The following is a 26,350-nucleotide window of genomic DNA, read 5'->3' on the forward strand; positions in this document are numbered from 1 at the left end:
CTATACACTACACGGTCAGCTGCTGCGAAGTATAGACGCCGCCATATTGGCCTTGGCTGCTCTGACGAGCGCCTTTCACTTTATCTCTATAGCGGCCGACCGTCACGCAACATGCAACACACAGACGAAAAAGTTTGAGAACGATGTAATATAATTTTCACTTTAAAAAATAAATAAAAAAACATGTGAATACTCTCAATCAATCTTAAGAATGTTCAAGATTCATAGTTCTGCGTGTGTAATATAACGGTTATCTTTCTATATAGCACTAGTAAATATCTGCCGCGCTCTGCCAACGCTGTGTCGGAGAACGCAACTAGTCTGTCTGCAAAGACTTACTATCGTATTGACACCTACATTTTAAAATTATTATTGAATTTTTTAAATTTATAAATTTCAGACTCCAAGCCATAATGCCCTACAATACATACAAATTGTTACTCTTCTAATTTTACAATGACTATTTCTAGACAACTAGCTTCTTTGTGCATCGGTATACAGATGATTTATAATTTGTCTGATGTATCTGTGACTAACAATAAATTCTACGCTCTCAGTGTCAACCCGCAGGACTATAGTTGACCAAAAACCGTTATTTAGAACAATTCCTAATGCAGTGACTTCGGCAAAACATATCCGGGTGTGGGATACTTTTGCAATAGTTGGAGCATTTGGATCGTAAATTAATTGAGCTAGCTATGTTGCAACGTAATCTCTTTCGAATTTTCTAATTTGCAACTGTATGCAATGTTTGTCATCGAAATGTGACGTTGGCAACATTTCAATTCGTGCGAATTTCTGCATTTTTTACTTTCAATGTAATTTACTATCATATCATCACATCAGCACACGATTTATATTAGTATGGTTGACTACTAGTGCAAATCTAGGGATGCACTCACTTTTGCTAGCGTGTGTACGTTATATAAATTTTACCGAAAAAAACAAGTTTACGCTCGATTCTATACTATACTAGCTGACCCGGCAGACTTCGTAGTGCCACAATCGATAAAAGACTTAAACTTTTGTATAAAATAAACTTAAAACAAACAAAAGGAATCCGTCCGACTTGGGACACATCAAAGGGAAAACAAAATTGTTATTTTTATTTAATACCGAGCATTTTCATATTGATCTATCTTCCTTTTAAACCTTCTCTGGACTTCCACAAATAATTTAATACCAAAATTAGCCCAATCGGTCCAGCCGTTCTCGTGTTTTAGCGAGACTAACGAACAGCAATTCTTTTTTATATATATAGACTATACTATACTTCTACGCAATACCGTCTTTACCATAAGGGCACACGGGGCCCGTGCCCAGGGCCCCCCTTCTCAGGGGGCCCCGAAAGACCGACAATTTCTCTCACACGTTTATTCTCAAAACATTTTTGTCGGGCACATTATACTTTTTTCACAAATCAGTAATCAGAAGGTATTTAAGGCATATACTATGCCTATAATAGATTTTGCTCCACAGAAATCCCGAAAGAAACCGTTATCGAAATCGTAACCAAAAAACCAGCAGCATTCTAATATCATTAATGACATATTATATCATACTGTATTTGATTACCTATAATAAATGGTCTCATACTCAGTAAAAAAATGTTATTATAATTCGCTTTTTTTACTTTCCAAAAGGGCCTCAAATTCTTGTGTGCCCAAGGGCCCCATTCTAGTTTAAGACGTCCCTGCTTCTACGAGTACATGTTTATAGTGTTCTGTGTACCTACCAGTAGCGTAGAAAGCAGACAGGCTTACCATCAACCCTATAATAATATTAATCAATCCACACATCACCCATGACAGGATCATGAGGTGAAATCTAATAAATAATAAACCCCTTTCAGACTTCGGCGAAAAAAAAGACATGCCATAGCGTGCCACGGGTTCAAGACCGCTGCGTTCTCGAGTGATAATGCTTCACAGTCCGTTAACAATATAGTGACATCGTTAATAGCACTGTCAGCAAATATAATCAATTTGCTCGTCGACCCAAAAGGCTGACGTGTCAAATAATTTAGTTTTATGTATTTTCAGAAAGCGAGGGTAGTATTAGTAAAAAAATTTCTTAATTAATTTTGTCACTACTTCTACAGACAGTTAGTCGCAAATAAAACTCAGTTGAGAAGTTTTTTAAATGCTTTTTTTATAATTTAATAGATTAAACAAAACATTAGAGGCAGTGACAAAATCAACAAAAAAATAATAATGTAAAAAAAATAATATTAAAAACCCACAACCTTATTATGGACACTGACGTTGCTTAATAATTATTGACCAACGGTTTAAAAACAAGAATAAATATATTAGTAATGTCGATATTATAAAGGCAAACTCGGTACAGTTGTCAGTTGCTTGAGAACTACTCCCAGAGGGTAGATGATAACCTTATGAGAAGTGACTTGTGGGGAATCCTGCTAAATTTTATGTTACTAGCAGATTTCAACTTAAAATTGAAGTTGTCAGCTTTATGGATTTTTCTAGCCCTTGGCACCAGATGCGCATTGAAGCGTCTGATTTAGACCATCGCTCATACAGTACACCAGACGTGAAGCGGTTACAACAAAGGTAATGCTAACTTTTGAAAATCTGACGTAAAGGTCTTTAAAATAATAATATAAGAGAGACGATTGGTCAATAATTATTAATATAACGGTGCAGACTAAGTTTAAAGTAAGTAAAAACTTAAAAAAATATTTCATGATTAAATTAACTGACTAAAATATAAAAATAAAAATTTTAAAATGGCAATTTTTGTATTTGTACGATCTGTTGTTTATGGCAATTTCATTAAATTAATCGTGGTCAGTAGATTTAGTTTTTTTTTGTTGTAATGGCATCATTAAAGCATAAATACATCAAATCTATGGTTTGGCCCTACTATCTACATTTGTAATTTAAAAATAGCTATATATATGTGCTTTTAAAAGTTACTTAACATATAAAATTATTATTATTTATTCAAAAATTCAGCTGACACATGTTTATTTATTTATTTATTTATAAAAACGTAAAGTTCTCTCTCTAAAAAGCATAACCAATTATATATCATTAATAAATAGTTCAGAATTAATGATTACTTATTAAATATAGATACCAAATTAACAACGATCAAAATTTCATTTTCAAAAGTCCATTTAAGACTAGAATCATTAAAAGCACAGCTACTGTGATACTACTAATAAGAAATTATTTTTCAATCATTTGTCATGTAAAATAGGAACTATTTAGTACACAATCGCAAACCAAGTAATCTAAGTTCCAAAGAGAAAAACCAATTGATTATCTTATTACAGTGTAAAAACTGACCGTTTGGAATAGTTTTTTTTTTTTTTTATGGCGAAAAGAATTACTTTCTCTTTATCTAGGTGTTTAATACATATCTATGTATTTGTTTAAAAACGGTAGTACTTATTATTTATTAGTCTCTTCAAGTCTGAGTCGTGCGATTTATTCTCTATTAGTTATTCCTGATTGAAGATGTTTATATATATACGTGTCTCCAAGAGGCACGACTTGCTTTATAAGACAATCTTCCTGATTAAAAATATGTTTCACTATTTCTGTTTGGAACTGAGTTATCTACGGGTATTATGTGATGATTCATCCATATTCAAGTATCGCGATCACAAGGAACTATATTATTTATATTAATTTATTATTGAAATTTTAGTTTTTTTATATTTTAGATTAAATTTTCTTTTTGTTGTTTTTTTTTACCTACCCCCAGTAAAGACAGAAATGTAAATTTTTGCGGGTTTAATTTTTGTGACACGACTTTCCTTCGTTGTAGGAAAACATTCGCGAACATATGTTAGATGTGTAGTTTTTTTGGCGAAGTCTGAAAGTGGATCTGTTTTTCAACGCCGGTATCGTCAGTCATACAACTCCAGTACACCGGCTATCTTTCCAACTAAATCACAAAGACCAAATCGTTTGTAAACTTGTTTTCACCCTACTACTAGTGGTAGACGAGACTGATACAACATTATCATTGACAATAAACTAACGCCCCGTACAAAGGCTGCCAGTTTCGAACCGAACACATTATATGACTTTGAATCCGAAAATAATCTTGTTTGCTTCGTCTTTGGCCTCATGCGCAAGAGCCGCCCGTGATAGATACCGCCATATACCCAAAAGTAAGATTTAAAATAATTTACAAACAAATGTCATTAACAGCGTCTTTCCCCAGTTAAATACTTGTCTTTATCAAATGCTGGTGAGCCCCGCGTTCGTAATTATCTTGTAATATTGAAAACTAAACCCGGCCTCTTTTACCTCCTAATAAAACAATGTACATTTGTCGCGTGGCAAACGGTTAGAATTATAAAATAATCAATTTAATTTCAACACGCAACCGTACACCGATTATATATATAAAATTATCCAAAAAGGAATTCTAAGCGTTGTTTGTTGAATAAAAACGAGTATTTGATCACGATTTTGCGAAACATTACTCGATTATTCGAATATCGGTTTATAAAATCGAATAATTCGAACATTTGTTACTAGCGACCCGCCCTCGCTTCGCTTCGGAAACATTAAATTTTATTATTGATTATTTACGACATCACATTAGAAACCTCAAAAATAACAGTATTTCTAAACTATTTAATGGATGTTATTATACATATAAACCTTCCTCTTTAACCACTCTATCTATTAAAAAAAACCGCATCAAAATCCGTTGCGTAGTTTTAAAGATTTAAGCATACATAGGGACAGATATAGGGACAGAGAAAGCGACTTTGTTTTATACAGGGTGGCCCATAAGTCCTTTGAAAAGTAAAATTTGAATAAAACGAACAGGGCGCGCGTGAGCGGTGCAGGGGAAGCGGGGGGAGTAACTTCGGTTTCTGGGAATTTAGTCGCGATGGAGCGTTTTACCGGAGCGGACCGTGCGTTTTGTGTGCGCGAGTTTTATAAAAACGACAATTCGGCAACCGTTGCGCGGCGTAAATTTCGAGAACACAAAGATTTACACAACTTTGACGACACTCCAACTCTTCAAACGATTAAGAACTGGGTTGCTAAGTTCGAGGAGACCGGTTCGACGTTAGATAAACCGCGGTTGGGTCGCCCAAGGACGTCACGTACGGAACAAAACATAGACACAGTGACACAGTCTATTCGCGAAAATCCGACACAGTCAACTCGTAAGCGCGCCAGAGCATTAAACGTATCCAGGACATCGTTACAACGGATTTTGAAGAAAGATTTACATATGCACCCTTACAAAATTCAGTTGGTTCAAGAATTAAAGGAAACTGACGGTATTCAAAGACAAAATTATGCGAATGAAATGTTGAATCGGTTTACTTCCTTCAATAACATAATGTTCTCTGACGAGGCTCATTTCCATCTTAACGGGCATGTTAGTAAACAAAATTGCCGCTATTGGAGCCCCATCAATCCAAAACTTAAGCATCAGAAGCCCTTACATAGTCCGAAAGTGACTGTTTGGGCCGCTATGTCAGCCCATGGTATCCTAGGGCCTTACTTCTTTGAGGATGGCAGAGGGCGCGCAGTTACTGTTACGTCGGAGCGATATGTAGCTATGATCGAAGAGTTTTTCATACCAGAATTGCAAAACTTTTCAGGCTTTAATGCCAGGACGTGGTTTCAACAGGATGGGGCCACTTCTCACACCTCTAACACTGCTATGCCCGTTATCCGTCAACTTTTTCCTGGCAAAGTTATCTCTAAGAGAGGAGACATTTCCTGGCCTCCACGTAGTCCAGATCTGACCCCGATGGATTTTTTTTTGTGGGGCTACCTTAAGGCTAAAGTATACGACACAAACCCGCGGTCAATTGAGGCCCTAAAAGAAAACATCCGCAGAGAAATGACAAGCATTTCAGCAGTGACGTGCCGCGCAGTCATCGACAATTTTAGACGTCGTTTGCAAGAGTGCCGTGATCGCAACGGATTACATTTAGGAGATGTTATTTTCAAAAAATAATTCCCGTTTTTTAAGCTTTTTATGTAAATAAAAATTTAATTCATAATGTAATTAGTTTTATTTTAATAAATTTTTTTTCATATCAAAGGACTTATGGGCCACCCTCTACTATGTAGTGATTTGTGACCATCAAACTAAGCACTAATCACAAGGCATGACGTCACGTGGCCCCAAGTGACGTCACGTGTAATGAAATGTCGGTCGTTACATCCAGTATGGTCACAAGGGGGAGTATCGGGAGGCTTTTCGAAGCATCTAAATATTGCCGACAGTTTACCTAGAGAAGACTTATTAAACTGAAGAAAGTGAAATATTCGTTTTGGTGAGTGAATCACGCGGGCACCGCCGAAAATGCTTTTTTTTTTTATTGCCTAGATGTATGGACGAGCTCACAGCCTACCTGGTGTTAAGTGGTTACTGGAACCCATAGACATTTACAACGTAAATGCGCCACACACCTTGAGATATAAGTTCTAAGGTCTCAGTATAGTTACAACGGCTGCCCCACCCTTCAAACCGAAACGCATTACTGCTTCACGGCAGAAATAGGCGGAATAATATGCTCAAATTACATTTCCATTGCGATACTATCGACGTCACCGTGCGGGGCCCCATCAGCTACCACCACAGATCCTCGTTTCCGAGAATTTAAACCGTTTTAAAATAATCTCTTTACAAGCTACTGCGGCTATACCCCGACTCAATCCTGAGCGCATTACTGGGAATCGTCATCGCAATCATACGGCCACAACCACTGAATCAGAAGCACGATTATCACGAAGATTATCGACAGAATACATAAGATATTCAGCCAGTTCTCTTTCCAGAGGATCTGTAACTCTAGTTCGAAGCACTGGCAGTGCTGGCAACACCTGGGAGATGAGCACGGGCGGGCGCCGCGGTCGTGCCCGCCACGCACGCGGAACGTGGGGTTGTACACGATGCGTATCTCCGTTTTGGGTCTAGGTTGTCCCTCGGAATTATTTAAGATTTCTGTTTTGCGGTCGCTACCGTCACTACTAGTGTAGTACTTCTCGCGTTTCTTCACGAAACTCTCGAAGCGATCGTTCTTTAGTTTCGATAGGCTCGTCTTAGTGAAGCTGGCTTCGGATTCCTCATAGAACGTCTCCTTCGTCGTCAGCACCCGGTTGTATCTATCCGGGTTTAGGATTTTGAGGTTCAGAGCGCCGGCCACGCTCACGTCGGGACCGGATTTGGTGACGTCGTTCCTGATGCTGTGACATTCGATCTTCTTATCCTTGTATCGATTGAATCGATCGTTTATATCGTTCTTATCGATATTGTTGGATAGAAAGAACCGTTGCCTCAATATATCGTTCTTGGTCCGGCGGTGGAGGTTGACGCTGGAGTAGTCGTGTTTCGGGGTGTCGTAGTTTACATTGGCGTAGTCGTGATTAGAAAAATCATTTTTGAAGTTGTATATCTTGTCCGTGACCGTCGGCGGGGGTCGTGGGGGTCGCGGGGGGCGGCCGGGCGCGAAGCCTATCGGTTCGTAATCGCTGTCGCTGTTATTCAATTCGGTTTTGTTATCGATTTTCTTATCGAGATAATCGACGCACGTCCCTATGATGGACTCTAGGTCCGCGTCATCAGTGCGGTTGTTGTGGAGGTTGGTCGGTCCCCTGGGGCGTAGCACGGCGTCGCAGTAGGCCAGGCTCCTATAGTAGTCACTATCGGACTCCTCCTGGATGGCGTCCAGGCCCCAGGTCCTGGTGACGTCGACGTCCTCATACACGCCGTCGTCGACTCTACCATCGTCGAAGTCATCTCCGAACTTGTCCTTACTAAAGAAGACGTTGTAGAAGTTGTCGTAGCAGTAATTGAGTTTCCTGTAGAGGAAGGATTTTTTCTTTTTATCCGGCTCGGTTACCTGCGTCTGCTTGTCCTCTTCGGTCTCCTCCCCGATGGTGTACAGCACGGACGTGGACGCCTCCCCGACCCTGGAGGCTGCGTTCAACAGGTTCTGGCGCGGCTGGAAACGACACAATATTAATAATAAGTATATATGTATGTATATGTGATTGTGTATATATGTATATATATACGCTTTTTTGTGTATGTATTCGCAACTTAATATAAATTTCATTGCACCTACAACTATTTACTCTGCACCACCTTTGGTTGCCTGGTAGAGAATGCCTTAGGCATTAAGTCCACCAATGTAAATTTAACATAAAGTGTAATAAATAAATAAATAGCCCTCGTCCAACTTAGGACTGTTTTGAGACGTGAGGTCAGCTTTTATTTTTCCTGTTGAGATGAATGGAGAAGCTCACGGCCTACCATGGGTTAAGTGATTAACGAAGCCCATACACATCAACAACCCAAATGCAGTTACTCACTTTAGAGACATGAGTTCCAAGGTCTCAATTTTTACAGTTACAACGGCTAACATGTATTTCTGCTTCACGGCAGAAATAGACAGGGCGGTGGTACCTACCCGCGCGGATTCACAGGAGGTCCTATCACTTCCAGTTTCGTTGAGACCAAAACGTGTATAAAAGTTTTTCACTTCACGAATGAGAAGTGGAGAGAGTGTGAGAGGCAGGTCGGCCCCGGCAGGGCGTTGAGTGGGTTACCTCTTTCGTCTCCGGCTCGGCTGCCTTCAGCAGGTCGGTGAACGCGGTGCAAAGTTTCCTGGTGGCGTCCAGCAGTCTGTCTCCGTTGTCGGAGTCGTCCATGAGGGCTGCGATCATCCTGACCCCGCGCGTCACCTCCGGCAGGTTGCTGGTGATGGTCGTGATGGCGGCACCCACTGCTGTGTGGTCTACCTCTTCCGTTGGACCTGGATGCAAAGTATTAATTACAGTAGCGAAACTGCGTACTGTTATATATCTGTACAGAACCGCTGACTAGACGGTCCGAGGTAGAGACTTCAGAGGAAATCGGAGAGCAGCAGTCAGTAAGAGTGAACTGTCTTAGAGTACGGGTGCGGATGCCGGGATTGCTTTCTAAAAGTCTCCTTTTTTAAAACGACCTCAGAGCAATTTCCCATAACAGTACGGAGGGTCGGGAGGGGGGTTGGGAGGGGGGCGTACGAACCGGCGGTGAGGGTGACGACCTGCGCCGTGGCCGCGTTCATGGCCGCGATCTGCGAGCTGACGGCCTGCTTGTTGGTGTCCAGGGTCGACTGCTTCCATTTCACTGAGGATGCGTCACCTCCCAGTTCGGGCAGGGTTGTCTGGAAGAAATACGTTAGTGTTTTATTTGATGTGGTATACGACTATTTGACCCGAATCTCTCAAATATGTTTTTAAACGAGGCTGCGTCTTAAGGTGTCTGTATTCAGTTCCTCGTGTCCTTGGGGTCCGGGGAACGGTAATGATCAACAAATGACCCTGAAGCTGATCAACCTATTGTTAGACTTGCACCGACGTCAGCTGGCCACCATTGTCCAGAGACATCGGACACATCGGGTGACATATGGTAAGGCTTCCTGCTTACCCTGCTGAGTCCTTCTTCGGTCTGCTTGATGATCTCCCTGCCGCTGGTGATGGTGGTCAGCAGAGCTCGCTGAGGCTCCGTGAGTATCGAGGTCACCTTGGTCTGCTGTACCTGCGACGCCTGCGACACACGGGACTTACATAAGTATCTACAATAGTGCACACTAGTAATTGTCCGAATCTGTGATTTGCTTTAATTTTAATTCGAATAAGCTGTTAATGAGGTATATGACAAACAAACAGAAGTTCAGTCGCGTCGTGCCACGTCACTTATGACGTCACAATTCATGGTCTGTCAGCCAATATTAATGATATAAAGTGTAAGCTTAATTTTAAAACATTTTGAAATATTTTTTCCTTTATGTCTGGTGGGGGACAGTTGCTACGGTAGCCTTACAGAGGCGGAGGTCAGCTGGACCCGGACGCGTGGCGGACCCACGTACGGTCGCTAATGATTAGACTCGGTCGGTATAAAGACATGACACATTTCTCAGCACCACAAATATTCTAATATCGTCTTCTCGTATTAAAACTGTATAATCTCAAAACTTACTAATTTTACCGAAGAGTGTTTTAAAGGTTTAACATGTGATATTTTTAATACCTGTTGCGTGTCTATTTCTTAGAGGTATCTTGAGGTGGCCAAGAAAATGAATAAATACGTTAACAGTTATTTTGATTTCTATAGAACATTAATTTCCCTCTTTTAATTTTTTATTTTCATTGTTTTTTTTTTTGTAAGTTTGTATATGCAGTTTTTTTGTTTTCTTTGTCTTAATTTAATAATTTAATATTAGTTAACGATATTTTTATCTTAAGCACAAACGCTCTTAAGCAAGATGTGTTCACACCCAAAAGAGTGAATTCTATAATGTATTATTTTATATAAATAAGTTTAATGTTTATGTGTGCAGATATCATCCAGTTGTGTGAACCTAAAAACAAAAAAAAAAACAAAAAAAAAACTTCTTCAAATGGTCATTATATTATTTTTAATTATGTTACACAATAGAATTGAAATGCGCGTCCATCTTTTTTCTAAGTGTAATATTTTTTTTTAAATTTTGACAATTGGTGCCACTATTGCGTTTCCTGTTTTGTGATTGGTTCGTGCGATATGACGTCATCGTTGGCCAATCACAGCCATCAATGTATGACGCGACGTTGATTCGTTAACATATTAATCATCTTTGCAACTTTTATTTTTCATTTTTTACCAGTTACATTATCTGTCTTTTAAAGTAAGATAAAATTTTGTATTAATTTTGTTAATAGTAGTCGAAACATAAGTAAACTAAAACTAAACTACGCTCTTTTGACAGTATTTATGAGAAAAATACTGGTGATACCAAATGATTCCGCATATTAACTCAATTTCGAATATTTTTGGAAATTGTACACTTTTAATGCGAAAAGACAATACATGGGTGTGCTGTGTGTCTGTGGGTAAGGCCGTGGGTCCGCTTCGCGTCACACGGCCCGTGTGTACGTACGAAGGTCAGGGCGACGACTGTTCCGTCCGTGGTGTAGGCGTGTAAAGAAAAAAGTACTTTTGTAAGTCTAACTTCGGGCAACCATTGCCGGCTCGGCGGCGAGGGGGACGCTTGTAGGAGCAACTTTTAGGCAGCGGCTTGGCTCTGCCCCTGGCATTGCTGAAGTCCATGGGCGATGGTAACCACTCACCATCGGGTGGGCCGTATGCTCGTCTGCCTACAAGGGCAATAAAAAAAAAAACTTGTGTTCCTTTTGTTTTAACAGTTTATATCTTAATTTCCATGTGAATGGATGGTAGAACTCAATCACACACTAGCTCCAGCCTACAATACAGAGATATAGCATGCCTATTTCTGCCGTGAAGCAGTAATGCAGTTGTAACTGTACTGAGACCTTAGAACTTATATCTCAAGGTGGGTGGCGCGTTTACGTTGTAGATGTCTATGGGCTCCAGTAACCACTTAACACCAGGTGTGCTGTGAGCTCGTTCACCAATTTAAGCAATAAAAAAAAGATAGAACACAAGTATCCCACGCGTGACGTCATCTCTGTGACAATGTAATATAGTTGTCATTTCTTAGCCAATTTCTTGCGGCCCACCAAGAGTGGTGGACCGCACTGTATGACACTATCCCGACAACCCTTAATTACCTTCCGCGTCACCGATCGATCGGGTATGCAGATGGCCGCAGGTAAAAAGCATTTAGTTTCATCTCCACGCACTACAGGCTATTTACAAACTCTCAACAAAAGCTTACAAAAAAAAGCATAAGTATGGCGGAATATCTGACTGTTTTAGCAAGTGTATTGTAAAAGATATCGGGAGCGTGACGTTTGTAGAGTGACGTCACAACAGTCGGACATGCCGCGGGCGGGGGGTTGGGGGGGGGGGTGCGTGTACTAACGGCGGGCGGCGCGTGCCCCGTCACCACCTGCCCGGAGACCGTGGTCAGCTGCGCGCCCGTCACGTGCCCCACGGCGAACGGCTTCGCACCTGGACCAAATTGTACAGTGAGCACACGCCGGCCGGGGCCAAGCAGATGTCTCGCCCGCCAAGCTGTCTCGATTGCAAATAATAATTAAAAGCTTTGTAAAAAGCTCTACACGGATCTGGCTCTCCGGGTGCCGCGGCTGGTGTCCATGGAACGGAACCTCAGAAAGCAGCACCCGAGAGCGCTGACTGTGGTCCAATCCTGTCCAGGATGACCAGCATCATTTTTCAATTTTGCTTACTATTAAAGTTTGTGTTTTTTTTAATGTCTTTAAACTAGATTTATTTCATGATCTGCTTGTCCCGGTGAGTTGCTGTCCACGGACAGGACTCGAGCCCACAGTTTCAATTAACTACTCAAGTGTGTTTATACAATGTGCACAGCCCTGGGGAGGACCCGGCGGACCCAGGCCGCGGCTGCAGAGGTACATATCCTTGCTCCATTGAAGTATATCAGAAGAACATCTACCAGAACTTAGAGGGGAATAGCAGCGCTCCCAGCCGTGTGGTCCGTGGTCGCCTTACCTTCAGCTCCGGGCCGGTGCACCGCCGGCTTGGCGACGGACTCGGTGTTCACTTTACCGGACTTGAACGTGTCGTGCTGGATGATGTTCGCTCTGAGAATGGACGCAACATTAAGTAACATACAACGGGCAGAGTGGGGGCGCGCCATCAGCGGGGGCACTCACTTGGAGGGCGACACGGAGTCCTCGAGCATGGCGGAGCCCTCGTCCCCCTCGATGCCGAGGTGCTCCTTGGCCCGCTGCTTCCGCACGATGATGTCGATGTAGCCGGCGATGACCTGCAGGATCTGCTCCGCCTCCGTGGTCTGCACCGAGTAGTACTGGTCGCTGCAAGGAGCACACGCATCAGCACGAGTTCTCAAACCGCCGTTGTATTGCAGTACAGTGATATATGGAATGATATGTGGAAGGAAAGAGAAGTCGAGGAAGATCGCCAACCAAGTGGACGGAAATTGTAAAGGAGGTCACAAACACCAGCCTCCCGGGCGCCATTAAGCAGGCCGAATGCAAGCAACGTTGGAGGAAGCTGGTGCAGAAACTAGAACGAGTTGGTAACGACCCCCAGTAATGAGGAAGCGACGAAAAAGAAGATATATACTTTATCTTACAGTCACGCGCTACGGAACTAAACGAGAGTGATGACCACCAGATGGAGCATATGATGAGGGCCGCAGCCTTTTATCAAAATATGGCTCACAACAAAATGTTAATTTTACATAAATATAGTGAATGTTTTGTATATTTGTTGCGTATGAAAGCCTAAGCGTGATCGTGATGGGTTTTGGGGTCACCGCACATGTGACCACGGGCCGCAGAGGCGCATTTGCCAAGGCCAAGTGCGAACACTCAAGGGTCTCACCTGTAATCGCCAAAGTCGAGGGTGAAAGTATTGGGGCTGGCGCACCACCTCCTCACGGTGGTGAGCGGCCACGTCTGCAGGATCTCCTTCGTCTTCTCGTCCAGTCTGAGCACGGAGTCCTTCGTGACTCCCAGAAGACGCGGTACCAGTTTGTTTTTGCCTTTCATTTTTTCCTGCGAATTATAAAATCGGTATCTTAATGACCTCTTCTAAGGCAAACTACCCACACACGACCCACGATGAATATCTCAGTTCATCCCTGAGTTAGCTCGACAGTGCCAAATCACTATATCAAGAGTACACTTTGTCAATCTTCATAACGTAGTGTTCAACTTGAATCGCGTTATTAAACACTGACGTCATTGTACAAAACCGCTTTAAGTTGTTGCTAAGATAAAATAATAATTGTCTTGATCTGATCCATAGTGCGTATATTATTATATCTTGCGAGTCCGCGCGGGTAGGTACCACCACCCTATTCCTGCCGTGAAACAGTAATGCGTTTCGGTTTGAAGGGTGGAGCAGCCGTTGTAACTATACTTGAGACTTTAGAACTTATATCTCAAGGTGGGTGGCGCATATACGTTGTAGATGTCTATGGGCTCCAGGTAGGCTGTGAGCTCGTCTACCATCCAAGACATAAAAAAAACGTGTGGCACCCGGAACTGCCGCGGTAAAGCTATTGCATAGCATTTTTTATCAACTTATGCAATTTTTTTTTTTTTTATTAGGTTCACACAACTTGTTGAAATCTGCACACATAAACATTGAACTTATTTACATAAAATAAAGCATTATAGTATTCACCCTTTTGGGTGTGAACACATCTTGCTTAAGAGCGTTTGTGTAATTATAATTAGACAATTATAATTTATTTTTAAAACAATAATAAAACAAGACCACGCTATATTAAACATTAATAAAAGCAAAACCTTAACTGTCCCCTTCACACTCATAAGCTAGACCGCGCGAGAGAGAGATGGGCAGACTTTTCATGATGCGCATGCAGTGTGACGTCACGCCACGCGCTTATTCACAAAGACTACACAAGTGCAACGTGTGAATGTGTTGAACGCGAGCTACATAGTAGGCGGTAGAGTGAGAGGTGTAAGGTTTTTTTCGTTACGGAATTTCATGATTCCGCTCTCAAGCCGCGCTCAAGGCCCGCGATAAAATCTATGCAATAGCTTAAAAAGTTGAGTGGTGAGACCTTGACGAGGAAGAAGGCGACTCCGTAGGTCTTGAGGTCCCGCGCCGTCTTGGTGTAGAGCACCTTGGCGTCCAGCTCGCTGAGCCCGACGTGCTTCTTGTGCTCCCTGAACACCTTCTTCTCGATGCCTTTCACCTTCACGTACGACGCCGGCAGGAACTCTTTTAAACTATAAATAATATAAACATTATAAAATAAAAATAGTACGCGTGCAAATCGGTGCCCGTGAAAGAAAAGAAACTTCTTTTTCGGTGTATAGTATACTATTTTTTTTTTTATTTCTCATCCTTAAATCAAATTTCCCTTGCAATAAGGAATGCTGTGTATAAGAGAAACGATCTGGCTTTGTCCTTTCCCTCTCTCCACGGTCGAGAGGTTAGCGAGACGCTTTATTTTCTCACTCTCGCTCCTCCTAAATTGTATCTTTTCTCTCTAGTCGTAACGAATCTGTTGCTATAATTTTTCACTGAATTTCTGCCGTTCTCGTTAACTTGCTGCGGCGATATGTGGTGTAAGTGTTCGATTAGTGATTTTTTCTTTCATTTTTATCACTAACCCATAAAATGACATAACTAAATACGCTATCGATAACGCTTATCGACAACAATAATGCGCATCACCATGTCCGTCTATAAGGCTCGTGAGTGGAAGAGAGAGCGAAATACTCGCTTCACCGCTCCGATTTATTATGACCCAAACTGCACGGACAAAATAATTCTACTATAGTTAAATTTTACTCTCAAAGAAGTTTCAATTCAAAAGCTATATTGGCCGAATTGAAAATGTCCTACGAGCCTCATTATGAGTTCCAAGTACTAAATCAGTTCTCCAGCCGTCGACTAATATTGACATTTATTGATCTGATCTACTTTGGACAGTGTCATGGAGTATCCAGTGAGGCTGGGTCGATGCGTCACATCTAAGCGATCTTACTCGAGGAATCCTGGCGTGTGCTTGTCCTCCCGGTGGTCCCCGAACTGTATCTGGCACTGTATCCCGGCGAACTCGCAAGCTGCAACAACACACAGTGGGTTAGCACGCTGCACGCGAGTCTACACCACAGTGCTACTGATATTGATACCTTTTTTTATTGCTTAGATGGGTGGACGAACTCGCAGCCCACCTGGTGTTAAGTGGTTACTGGAGCCCATAGACATCTACAACCTAAATGCGCCACCCGCCTTGAGATATAAGTTCTAAGGTCTCAGGTATAGTTACAACGGCTGCCCCGCCCTTCAAACCGAAACGCATTACTGCTTCACAGCAGAAATAGGCAGGGTAGTGGTACCTACCCGTGCGGACTCACAAGAGGTCCTACCATCAGTAAATCACGTTTCAAGACGGTGACACTATAGGAGCAGATCAGCCTTGAGCTCTTTCACCTCTCTGACGCAGCAACTAGTGATGTATCTTATAGAACCTTGGACCTCGTGTGGTCATTCCGGTACCTTTCTCCTGCGTGGTGGGGTGCGCGCCGGCCAGGATGGCGTCCCGGGCCTGCACGTACAGCAGGGTGAGCTGCACGGGGTCGCGCGAGTCCACGTTCCTGTCAGAGTAGAACAGTTTGCGGCGCAGCAGTAAGGTCTCGCCTGCCTCCACGCCCTGCTCACGAAGGGTCAGCGACCCCTCCACCCAGTTCACTGTAACATTCATATGTACTCTATGCAATCACTCATCATTCTTGTGACGAAACTGCCGTCAGATTTGAATCGTAAATGACTGAGAGAAGAACAGTAGGATAACAAAGATTAGGCCCATTACGGATACGTCACATGTGTACGTGTTCGCCACGTAACACTCTGTTGTCTTCGTGAGGACATCACTGTTGTCTGACGGGGCAGGAGCCAGTGATAAAAATACAAGATGAGCTTCACGAGTAATCTCAGAATATGGGCGTCATTACAACGTGAGTGCGTTCCTTTGAGACATGGGATCAGTCTCAACAACTCCAAAAACCGGAGAGCATGACAGCCTTGTGGCAGAAATAGATCTAGATGGCGATACGTACGCCCCCCACCAGTAAGTGCGGACCACAGGACGCTGGTGCGGTGCTCAAAGAATGCTACTGATCATTCTTCGGTAAATCCCTTAGTCGCCTTTTACATCTATACATATAAATAAAATTAGAGTGTCTGTTTATTGTTTATTGTCTGTAATATTGAAATAACAGCTTTTTACTACATGCATATGGAAATATATGCGGTACATACATCAAAATAACATTTTTTACAATTTTTGTCTGTCTGTCTGTTTGTTCCGGCTAATCTCTGGAACGGCTGGACCGATTTTGATGAGACTTTCACTGATAGGTAGCTGATGATCTAAGGAGTTACATAGGCTACTTTTTTTAGACTAGCTTCGCCCCGCGGCGTCACCCGCAGTTATTGTCGTACCGCGCGCAACATGACGGGACTCAACTATCAATAATAAAATTTAATGTTTCCGAAGCGAAGCGAGGGCGGGTCGCTAGTTAAAATATATATTTATTGCGTCTATCACGTACCTTCGTCATCAGTTCTGAGTTTCTTCCTGAGCTGTTCCATCTTGGCATCTCGTTCCTTCTCCTGGTGCTTACGCTTCAGGGTCAGAGTTCCGTAGTTTGGCTTCTCGCAGGGATCCGGTTCCTCCTTTTGTTCTTCACGAACCTGGTGTTGAGACGACACACGTTATTATAACAATCATTCACTATTAAACAATTGCCAATCCATCGCTCCACATTATATCGCCCCCGTGGGTAAAACAGGTGTCCATAATTTCGACAGGTGTTCTGAACGCAAATAATAATTAACCTAATAGTTTGCTGGCAAGTTCACAATCAATGATTACTTTGACTGTTAAAATTACTTTGTTTTTGAGGGTAATCGGAGAAAATGCTTTTTTTTACTGCTTAGATGGGTGGAGCTCACAGCCCACCTGGTGTTAACTGGTTACTGGAGTCCATAGACATCTACAACGTAAATGCGCCACCCACCTTGAGGTATAAGTTCTAAGGTCTCAGTATAGTTACAACGGCTGCCCCACCCTTCAAACCAAAACGCATTACTGCTTCACGGCAGAAATAGGCAGGGCGGTGGTACCTACCCACCCGCGCGGACTCACAAGAGGTCCTACCGCCAATAATTACGCAAATTATAATTTTGCGGGTTTGATTTTTAGGTCTTATCCTTCACGACGTCTTCAAAATTTCCCAATCAAGTGTCCAAATTGCACAATATTTTTTAAATTGATAGATTTTGTTCATCAATTTTTCATGTTTCATATTTTATATTGGAGACATTACGACATCTTTGTTATGCAAATATCAATGTTCGCGGATTTAGTTGTCTGCGATCTTTCATGTGAGGTTTTATTTATTTATTGCCCATCTGATGGTGCGTGATTACGATCGCCCATGGACTTCAGCAATGCCAGAAGCAGAATCAAGCCGCTGCCTACCGTTTAATACTCTCCACAAGCCTCGTTTGAAGAAGGCATGTCATAGCGCTCGGGAAACACCGTGGAGGGGAGCTCACTCCAAAGCCGGATGGTACGTGGCAAAAAAACTGCATCATGGAATCCTGGGGTCGTTTCGACACCGTTGGTGTGAGTGGAGCCACACAATACGCAACTCACCAGGCCGTACTCGTCATAGTTGGTGATTCCGATCTTGGTGCAAATCACTACCATGAGGTTCGCGACGATCTGACTGTCGTCCACCAGCAGGGTTTTCACAGTACCTGCAGTACACACTTGTATTAAAACGAGCTTTCATATTGATTATAATTATCATTTGTTTTTTTTTCATTGCTTAGATGGGTGGAAGAGCTCACAGCCCACCTGGTGTTAAGTGGTTACTGGAGCCCATAGACATCCACAACGTAAATGCGCCACCCACCTTGAGATATAAGTTCTAAGGTCTCAAGTATAGTTACAACGGCTGCCCCGCCCTTCAAACCGAAACGCATTACTGCTTCACGGCAGAAATAGGCAGGGTGGTGGTACCTACCCGCGCAGACTCACAAGAGGTCCTACCATCAGTAATTACGCAAATTATAATTTTGCGGGTTTCATTTTTATTACACGATGTTATTCCTTCACCGTGGAAGTCAATCGTGAACATTTGTTGAGTAAGTATTTCATTAGAAAAATTGGTACCCGCCTGAGATTCGAACACTGGTGCATCGCTCAACACTAATGCATCGGACGTCTTATCCATTAGGCCACGACGACTTCAAATACGCAATGTAAATAACAATAACACGCAATGTAAAGTGAACCTTATGCATTAGCTGAGATTAGATTATGTTACAGACTTTTTAGCGGGAACATGAAGAGTGAAGTTGTGTGATTTGTTTTATTTTGTCTATTTAGTGTTTCTTCGGGTTTAAATGTGTAATAACGGTGGTTTATTAACTGTTTAATATCTGTGAAAGTGCACAAATGTGGGAAAATGAAACAAAGCCGTTAAACGTAACTTCTCGAGATCCTTCAAAAAGTCCACTGAAATAGTCTCAGTAAATGACCACCGTTTTACTGAGATTATAATTATTTCATCCCATATCATCTCATCTCATCTCATTTCATTTCATTTCGTAAAATCATTTTTCATTTATAAAAGTTTTCATTAATATATATAATATAAATTAAAATAAGACTTGACTTAAAGGTCTTAGTTACCAGGTCATAAAGTCCCTTTAAAAAAAAGATTATGTTACATTGAGTGTTGTGTTAGGTATTTAGTAGTGCAGTAAGTTCCTGCATGTTTCTGCCATGATGCAGTCATGCTTACCAGTTTTAAGGGTAGGAGAGCCCTTATTATAGAACTATTACAATGACAATATATTATGTCAAGGTCAGTAACGATATCAACTATGTGGTACGATTTGACGTCCCTAGCTTACCTATCTCAAAAGATTTAGATGATATCTATGAATTATTAATAGCTCACCATCAAGCATTCTGACTCTGAGATTCCTGGTCTTCTTGTTGTACTCCAGAAGATCTCCGTTCCTTAGCATGTAATAGTCGAGACTTCGGGACGCTTCTAGCCATATCCCCTTCTTGTTGTCTTCCTCCGAAGCCAAGAAGAGGCCATACTCTTTTGCTGTTTGAAAAGAAAAACTACAATTAGCATCAGCTGTATGAAGTTGTGTTTTAGGTACTGCAGCTTATAAGAAACAATGATAATCATAAAGCTTTGTTCTTGGCTTTCAAACCAACCCGTTTATGTCTGAAAATCAGCCATAATAAAGCTAGTAATATTAGGTATATAGGGGTATGGAATTAAGATTAACTTAGAAGATACATCCTTGACTAGTGGTACTTTACTGGTGGTAGAACCTCTTGTGAGTCCGCACGGGTAGGTACCACCGCCCTGCCTATTTCTGCCGTGAAGCAGTAATGCGTTTCGGTTTGAAGGGTGGGGCAGCCGTTGTAACTATACTGAAACCTTAGAAGTTATACCTCAAGGTGGGTGGCGCATTTACGTTGTAGATGTCTATAAGCTCCAGTAACCAATTAACACCAGGTAGGCTGTGAGCTCGTCCACCCATCTAAGCTATAAACTAAAACCACTTAAGGACCTTTAAAGAAGTCTATTGCAATACGGATGGTACTTACGGTCTCCCGCTGTGGCCTCCAAGATCTTTTCCCTGATGATACGGCACGCGTCGTACACTGTGGTGGAGGGTTCGAACTGTATTGTCTTAACGACCTTGCCTCCGTCAATGGAGATCTTCAACGATAGGGTCGCCATCTTCACCAGAGACCGAGTCCTGGTACGGAGAGACGTGATTAGTAAAAAAATGATTTGGGTAAAACTGTTTAACTTGATTCGGACTGCAGCAATGGAACCTTGCAACTCTGATTGTTTATGGTCTTTGCAGACAGACCTTTTATTTTCCTACCTAAGCTGATAGCCTTGAGAGGCTATATCAGCGTAACCTTAATTAGTAGGTGAGCTCACGGGGCTCAAACCTGACGACGTTGCTAATACGAACCCTAGCAAGGGCCGTGCTTCGCAGAATCTACCACCGGATCGGAAACGCGACCCACTGAGAAGATCCGGCGAGAAACTCAGTGGGCTGTGTCTGTGGGTTACTTTACTCGTCGAGCCCTTCGTCGCAAGCGACGAGTTCTACGAGAACGATGACCGGTAGACAGACCAGCAATGGCCGAAACATAACAAAACTGTTGCTGAGGACTCTTCCCATTACCTCGTTTGAAGAAAGACATGTCATAGCGCTCAGGAACTAGTGTGAAGGGAAATACAATTCAAACCCCGATAGTATCTGGCCAAAAATACCTCTGGAAACACACTATGAAAAAAAGCGTGGTTCTAGGTTCGATCAAGCTCATACCTTCCTCAGAGCAGATTTGAAAGGTACGAAAGTCGTTGGTTCTGTGTAGTTGAGACTGCGACCTCATGTCTCAACTTGGTCGATGGAATTCTCGTTATTTTTTTTATATAGCCAGGCTTATTGTCGTTCAAACGGGGTGGTTTTTCTAAACAGAGCCGTAGTTTTATGCAGATAAATTATTAATGACAAAATTAAGGGTGAACAAATCAAAACCAATCTTCCATCTCCGTATTATTTCGATTTAGTATGAAATACATACTTTAGATGGAAAATTAAAGGTGATTGATGTGTCAATAATGTGACTATTTCGTTAAGTATCTTGTGATTGTGTGTCATCGGTGACCTCATTAGAGTAATTCGAAATTTAATTTAAATCAATTTTGTATTTACAAAATAAAACTGGTCATTATTACATTACAATTAAGATTTATTTGTACTAATGTTGACTAAGTTTGTTCTTGTATTTAATTAGAATATCCTAGTAGACTATCCCAAAGGTAAATAGTATTGTGTTTTTAGAAACTAACTTGTGTATTGTAGCAGTATGATCGGGTCTGTAGTCGAGGTCTGAGCAAGGCGCGCTGCCTCGCCTCTGTGGGCGATGCTCTTTACTGAACGATCTTAGGCGTGGACGACTTGGAGATGAGCCCTGGAATAAGGGCATATTAAATATACAAAAATAGAATAGTTTCATACAATTCTTTGGTTTCATTCCTAGTTTTTTATGTACATTTTTGGAATTCTCTATTATTTTTTTTCTACCTAATGATGCGTATTTAGCGCTGGTTTTTAGTTTGTTTCGTAATTTTTCGTTTTTTTAATCACATTAGTTTTTAATATTTTAGCAAAAAAACGAACACAAAACTAATTGTCTGAGAAAAATACAATTCAAAATACAAGCATATCTTTTTTTTTATAGAAAACTAACGGACCCGACCTTTGTTGTCCTGGAAAAAATAATTCAAGTCGATCCAGCCGTTTAGTTGTAGTATAGATAAATAACCTATATACCGACTGCAGCGCCATCTTTCGGGCTGATTTGTGAATCTAAACCATCCAGGGTGCCACCACAAACGCATACAAAAAAAAATCATTCAAATCGGTCCGGTTTGCGTTTAGGAGGAGTTCAGTGACAAACCCACGCACACAAGGAATATGTAAAAATAAACGCCTCCTGTTTTGAAAAACGATAATCAAAAATACGTAACATCCTTCTTTTCATTCAATTCGAGCTCCTAGGTCGAGGAGAACTTATTGAAACCTATTCTCTAAATGAATTAAAATCTAATTTTCAATATCGGCGTTTCCACTTAAGTAACCAGTACCCCTCCTGGCTGGGCCTTTACTCGCCCCCCCCCCCTGTCCTAGCGAAACTAAAAAGGCACCAATAATCCCTCATTCATAAAAAAAGTGTATGTGTGTGCAACTCACACACGGTAGAAGTAAAACTAATAAATAAGATATAGATATACTGACTATCCCACTACACAGGAGCATACATATGGACAATGTTTAGTAGACTATAGTAGGGATGCTACGAAGAGTCGCACAAAGAGGAGACCGAGAAAGTCTAATGTGTTCTATCTAGTTCTCTCGCCGGCTGAATCCTATACATTTATGTGTTTGTGTCTCTATGGACTTATTTTTTCGTTTCGTTTCATTTCGTTTCATCGAGTTTGAAATCACAACGATTCTAAAGAAGCTTCACTTCAAAACGTAACGAGTATAAGTTCCACTTACAGGTCGGGTTGTGGTCAGTCGTCTCCAGTTATCCTGCAGCGCCCTCTCGACTCGGTCGCGGATCCGTCACGAGAGCGACGGTGCTTCCAATGATGAGTCCTCGTTCGGTATCTGTAAAAGGAGAACCTGGTGTTTAATAATAGTGCCTCATAAGGTAGTTTAGTAGCGTTGCGGGCACGCACCTGCACACCCGTCTTGCTACCTTTCCATCCCGAAGCAGGAATGGCTTAAGGGTAGGATGCTATTTTTAGGCTCTGGTAATCACTCAACATGAGATAGATGGGCGTTGATTCATTTGCTTACTTATAAAACCAAATAAGCTTCCGCGAGTCTGTTACTAATCACGATTATTCTATTATTATATTTTTCCCCCTACCTAATCGTTGGTAGCCTAAGGGGCTATTCCAGTAACGCCTGGACGGGTAGGTGAGCTCACGGGCTCAACCTGAGAGAATTTGCTAACACTAGCCCTAGAAAGAGTAGTACTTCGCAATATGGGCAGTTGCCAGGGCCACGCCCGATAAAAACGCACGCACGATTGACAAACCTTCTTTTTATTTGAAAAAAAGTTCAAAAACCAACAATTCTCATCATCAATAATAAGCTAGCTGATGCTATAAAAAGACAAACCATTTTTATTTAAAAAGAACTTGAAAGAATTATTAACCTTAAGATGTTATTATACAGTTAACGATTTTTTTAAATGATAAATCATTGTGTTAATTTTAAATTGGCTTCTTTCTGTTTTGTGTTTTCGTTTTATGACATAAATAACTAATTATTATTCAATTAATTTATTTTGTTGTTTGATATTTTAATTAATTAATATATTTACTGACTGCGTTTAAGGTAAATAATTCTGAATAGTATTTGCACGCCGACCTAGTAGAAACACGCTGTTTTTATTATTTTTTATTATTGCTTAGATGGGTGGTCGAGCTCACAGCCCACCTGGTATTAAGTGGTTACTGGAGCCCATAGACATCTACAACGTAAATGTGCCACCCACCTTAAGATATAAGTTCTAAGGTCTCAGTATAGTTACAACGGCTACCCCACCCTTCAAACCGAAACGCATTACTGCTTCACGGCAGAAATAGGCAGGGTGGTGGTACCTACCCGTGCGGACTCACAAGAGGTCCTACCGCCAGTGATTACGCAAATTATAATTTTGCGGGTTTGATTTTTATTACACGATGTTATTCCTTCACCGTGGAAGTCAATCGTGAACATTTGTTAAGTACGTATTTCATTATAAAAATTGGTACCCGCCTGCGGGATTCGAACACCGGTGCATCGCAACAACGAATGCACCGGACGTCTTATCCTTTAGGCCACGACGACTTAAATATTTCTGTTCTATAAAATAACTATCAACAACTTTGTAAACCGTGTTTTAGCTAATAAAGTTTGATTTGATTTGATCAAATCCCGTCAAGTATTATAATTTGAAAGCATACAAATCTTCAGACATACATTAATGTAATTAACGAACAACAAAAGTTCTAAGAAACATTCGGGTCGCGTCCGACATTCGACGCAGGGCATCGAAATAATTATGACAGCATCCGCGGTCCGACGCAGAGCGCCCGTAAACATAGCGCTCATACAAAAATAAGATATTCGTAATGTTTCTAACTAGTTCTATAGCTAGTCTTTTCGCATTAAAAGTGTACAATTTCCAAAAATATTCGAAATCGAGTTAATATGCGGAATCATTTGGTATCACTAGTATTTTTCTCATAAATCTATATATTAATACGTGAAGCAAAAACTTTGTATTCCTTTTTACGAAAATTGCGCGGACGGAGGAGTATGAAATTTTCCACATTTATAGAGAATATAGAGAAGGAGTGCAGAATGTTAATTTTTTTTTTAAATAATGCGTAATAGATACATTAAAACAATAAAAAAACATTACACACACTACATACCATGTATTTGACGCACACACACATGCATACTATTTATTGTCAAACTTTTGTTCTTGACGCCTGTTGTCAAATTGAGAATAGATTAAATATTGTTTGTCTTTATTAATATTCTTTATAGTGTAGTCTTGGCGAAATTTGTGATTATAGAAGTATAAAATACAATCATAATAGTGTACAAACTTACGATTCCAATTAATTATAGTCGAATTTCGACTACTACGGGACCTCTAGTACTGTTAAAAGAGCGTAGCTTAGCTTAATTTTTTTTTTTTTGTCTTGACTACTATTAACAAAATTAATACATCATTTTATTTTACTTTAAAGACAGATAATGTAACTGGTAAAAAAAAATTTTGCAAAGATGATTATCATTAAAAATATCACATGTTAATTAAACCTTTAAAACACTCTCCTGTAAAATTAGTCAGTTTTGTGATTACAGTTTTAATGCGAGAAGACGAACTGTAGCTAGCTAGGTCCGTTTAGAACTAAGGGCTATTATTATGTATCGAATTCAGTTTCCGCGAAGTGCAGACATAAACATGCACAGATTATTACGGTTTCATTACGCATTTAGTAATATATTATACTAGCTTTTACCCGCGACTTCGTCCGCGTGGAATAGTTACTTGGCATAACGCTAAATTTAACCTTTTTTTTTATTGCTTAGATGGGCGGACAAGCTCACAGCCCACCTGGCGTTAAGTGGTTACTGGAGCCCATAGACATAGATTGGTGCTCCGTTTGTATTGGTCTTAGCGTGACGTTAGCCTATAGCCGTCCTCAATAAATGGGCTATCTAAAACTGAAAGAATTTTTCAAATCGGACCAGTAGTTCCTGAGATTAGCGCGTTCAAACAAACAAACTCCTCAGCTTTATAATTAGTATAGATTAGTATAGATTGCCCTTGTATTATTTACGCAAGAAAAGTGTAAAGGATAGGTCGGATATCGCCATCCTGACTGTGAGACAGCCGTTTTGAAATTCAATTGAGAATTAGAGCTCATTTCTCACGTTGCGTGGAGGCACTCACTGGAATCCGATCCGGAAAATGCTCGGAATTAAATAAAAATAACAATTTTGTTTTTTCTTTGATGTGTCTCCCGTCGGACGGATTCCTTTTGTTTATTTTAAGTTTATTTTATACAAAAGTTTAGGTCTTTTAGTAATCGATTGAGGCACTACGAAGTCTGCCGGGTCAGCTAGTGTTAAATAAAACTTTCTTACTTCATAAAATTTATATGAAACTCCTATTAATGCAGGATTAATTCATCTAGGTAATGTCAATATTAAACCCCCTTAGAGAGCCAAGATTGTTAGTCAACTAGCCTACCTTCAAGTTCATCCCAGAAACTATTTCACTCGTACTTCCAAAAATTGCGCAATAAAAAACCTACGCGATGGCATTTCGTATGGTCCCGATGGAAATGAAAAGCCCACGCGTAAATCAACCCACGGCGTTGGGCGCTAGAGCCCACTTCAGCCTACGCCGCGATTTCCATTAACACTACTAGTGAACTCATTAAAAAACCCATAGCAATAAGCGAAACGAGTTATTGCATGCAGTTTTGCATAAAAAGGCCTTTAGGCACCCTCCACAGTTTCGGGAGGCCGGTGGAATAAGGAATTTTAATAGTTCGAAGTGAGAGCTTTTAGGTACATCTAGAGACGATATGTAATTTATACTGACGACCGTGATGAAGTTTTAAATTTGATTGAAAAGTTATGGAGGAATTTAAACGGGGGCAGTTGATGGTTTCATGAGTTGGGAGAGTATGTGATAATGTGCAAGTAGCCTACTGATGTTAGGTACGGTTCGTCTTCA

The 26,350-nt window shown here is 41.1% G+C and overlaps 1 protein-coding gene across 19 annotated transcripts in view; it reads right to left on the minus strand.

The window, feature by feature from the left end:
• rhea (Talin_middle and talin-RS domain-containing protein rhea) overlaps nucleotides 1–26,350 on the minus strand; it is a 113,911-nt gene that overhangs the window by 54,955 nt on the left and 32,606 nt on the right. For all 19 annotated transcript variants that reach the window (XM_089733301.1, XM_089733298.1, XM_028184015.2 and 16 more), the window contains 17 exons: nucleotides 22,591–22,701; nucleotides 21,378–21,499; nucleotides 20,111–20,265; nucleotides 19,440–19,595; nucleotides 18,125–18,228; nucleotides 17,016–17,157; nucleotides 15,961–16,152; nucleotides 15,446–15,524; nucleotides 14,513–14,681; nucleotides 13,303–13,475; nucleotides 12,609–12,770; nucleotides 12,445–12,536; nucleotides 11,834–11,922; nucleotides 9,436–9,555; nucleotides 9,034–9,172; nucleotides 8,571–8,776; nucleotides 7,862–7,963 (listed from right to left, as the gene is read on the minus strand). In XM_089733301.1, coding sequence (XP_089589427.1) covers nucleotides 7,862–7,963; nucleotides 8,571–8,776; nucleotides 9,034–9,172; nucleotides 9,436–9,555; nucleotides 11,834–11,922; nucleotides 12,445–12,536; nucleotides 12,609–12,770; nucleotides 13,303–13,475; nucleotides 14,513–14,681; nucleotides 15,446–15,524; nucleotides 15,961–16,152; nucleotides 17,016–17,157; nucleotides 18,125–18,228; nucleotides 19,440–19,595; nucleotides 20,111–20,246 — 2,061 coding nt within the window. In that variant the 5' untranslated portion in view covers nucleotides 20,247–20,265; nucleotides 21,378–21,499; nucleotides 22,591–22,701. The remainder of the gene's footprint in view (nucleotides 1–7,861; nucleotides 7,964–8,570; nucleotides 8,777–9,033; nucleotides 9,173–9,435; nucleotides 9,556–11,833; nucleotides 11,923–12,444; nucleotides 12,537–12,608; nucleotides 12,771–13,302; nucleotides 13,476–14,512; nucleotides 14,682–15,445; nucleotides 15,525–15,960; nucleotides 16,153–17,015; nucleotides 17,158–18,124; nucleotides 18,229–19,439; nucleotides 19,596–20,110; nucleotides 20,266–21,377; nucleotides 21,500–22,590; nucleotides 22,702–26,350) is intronic.

This window comes from Bombyx mandarina, chromosome 02 (genome assembly GCF_030267445.1).
Source record: "Bombyx mandarina strain Sakado chromosome 02, ASM3026744v2".
Lineage (NCBI taxonomy): Eukaryota > Metazoa > Arthropoda > Insecta > Lepidoptera > Bombycidae > Bombyx > Bombyx mandarina.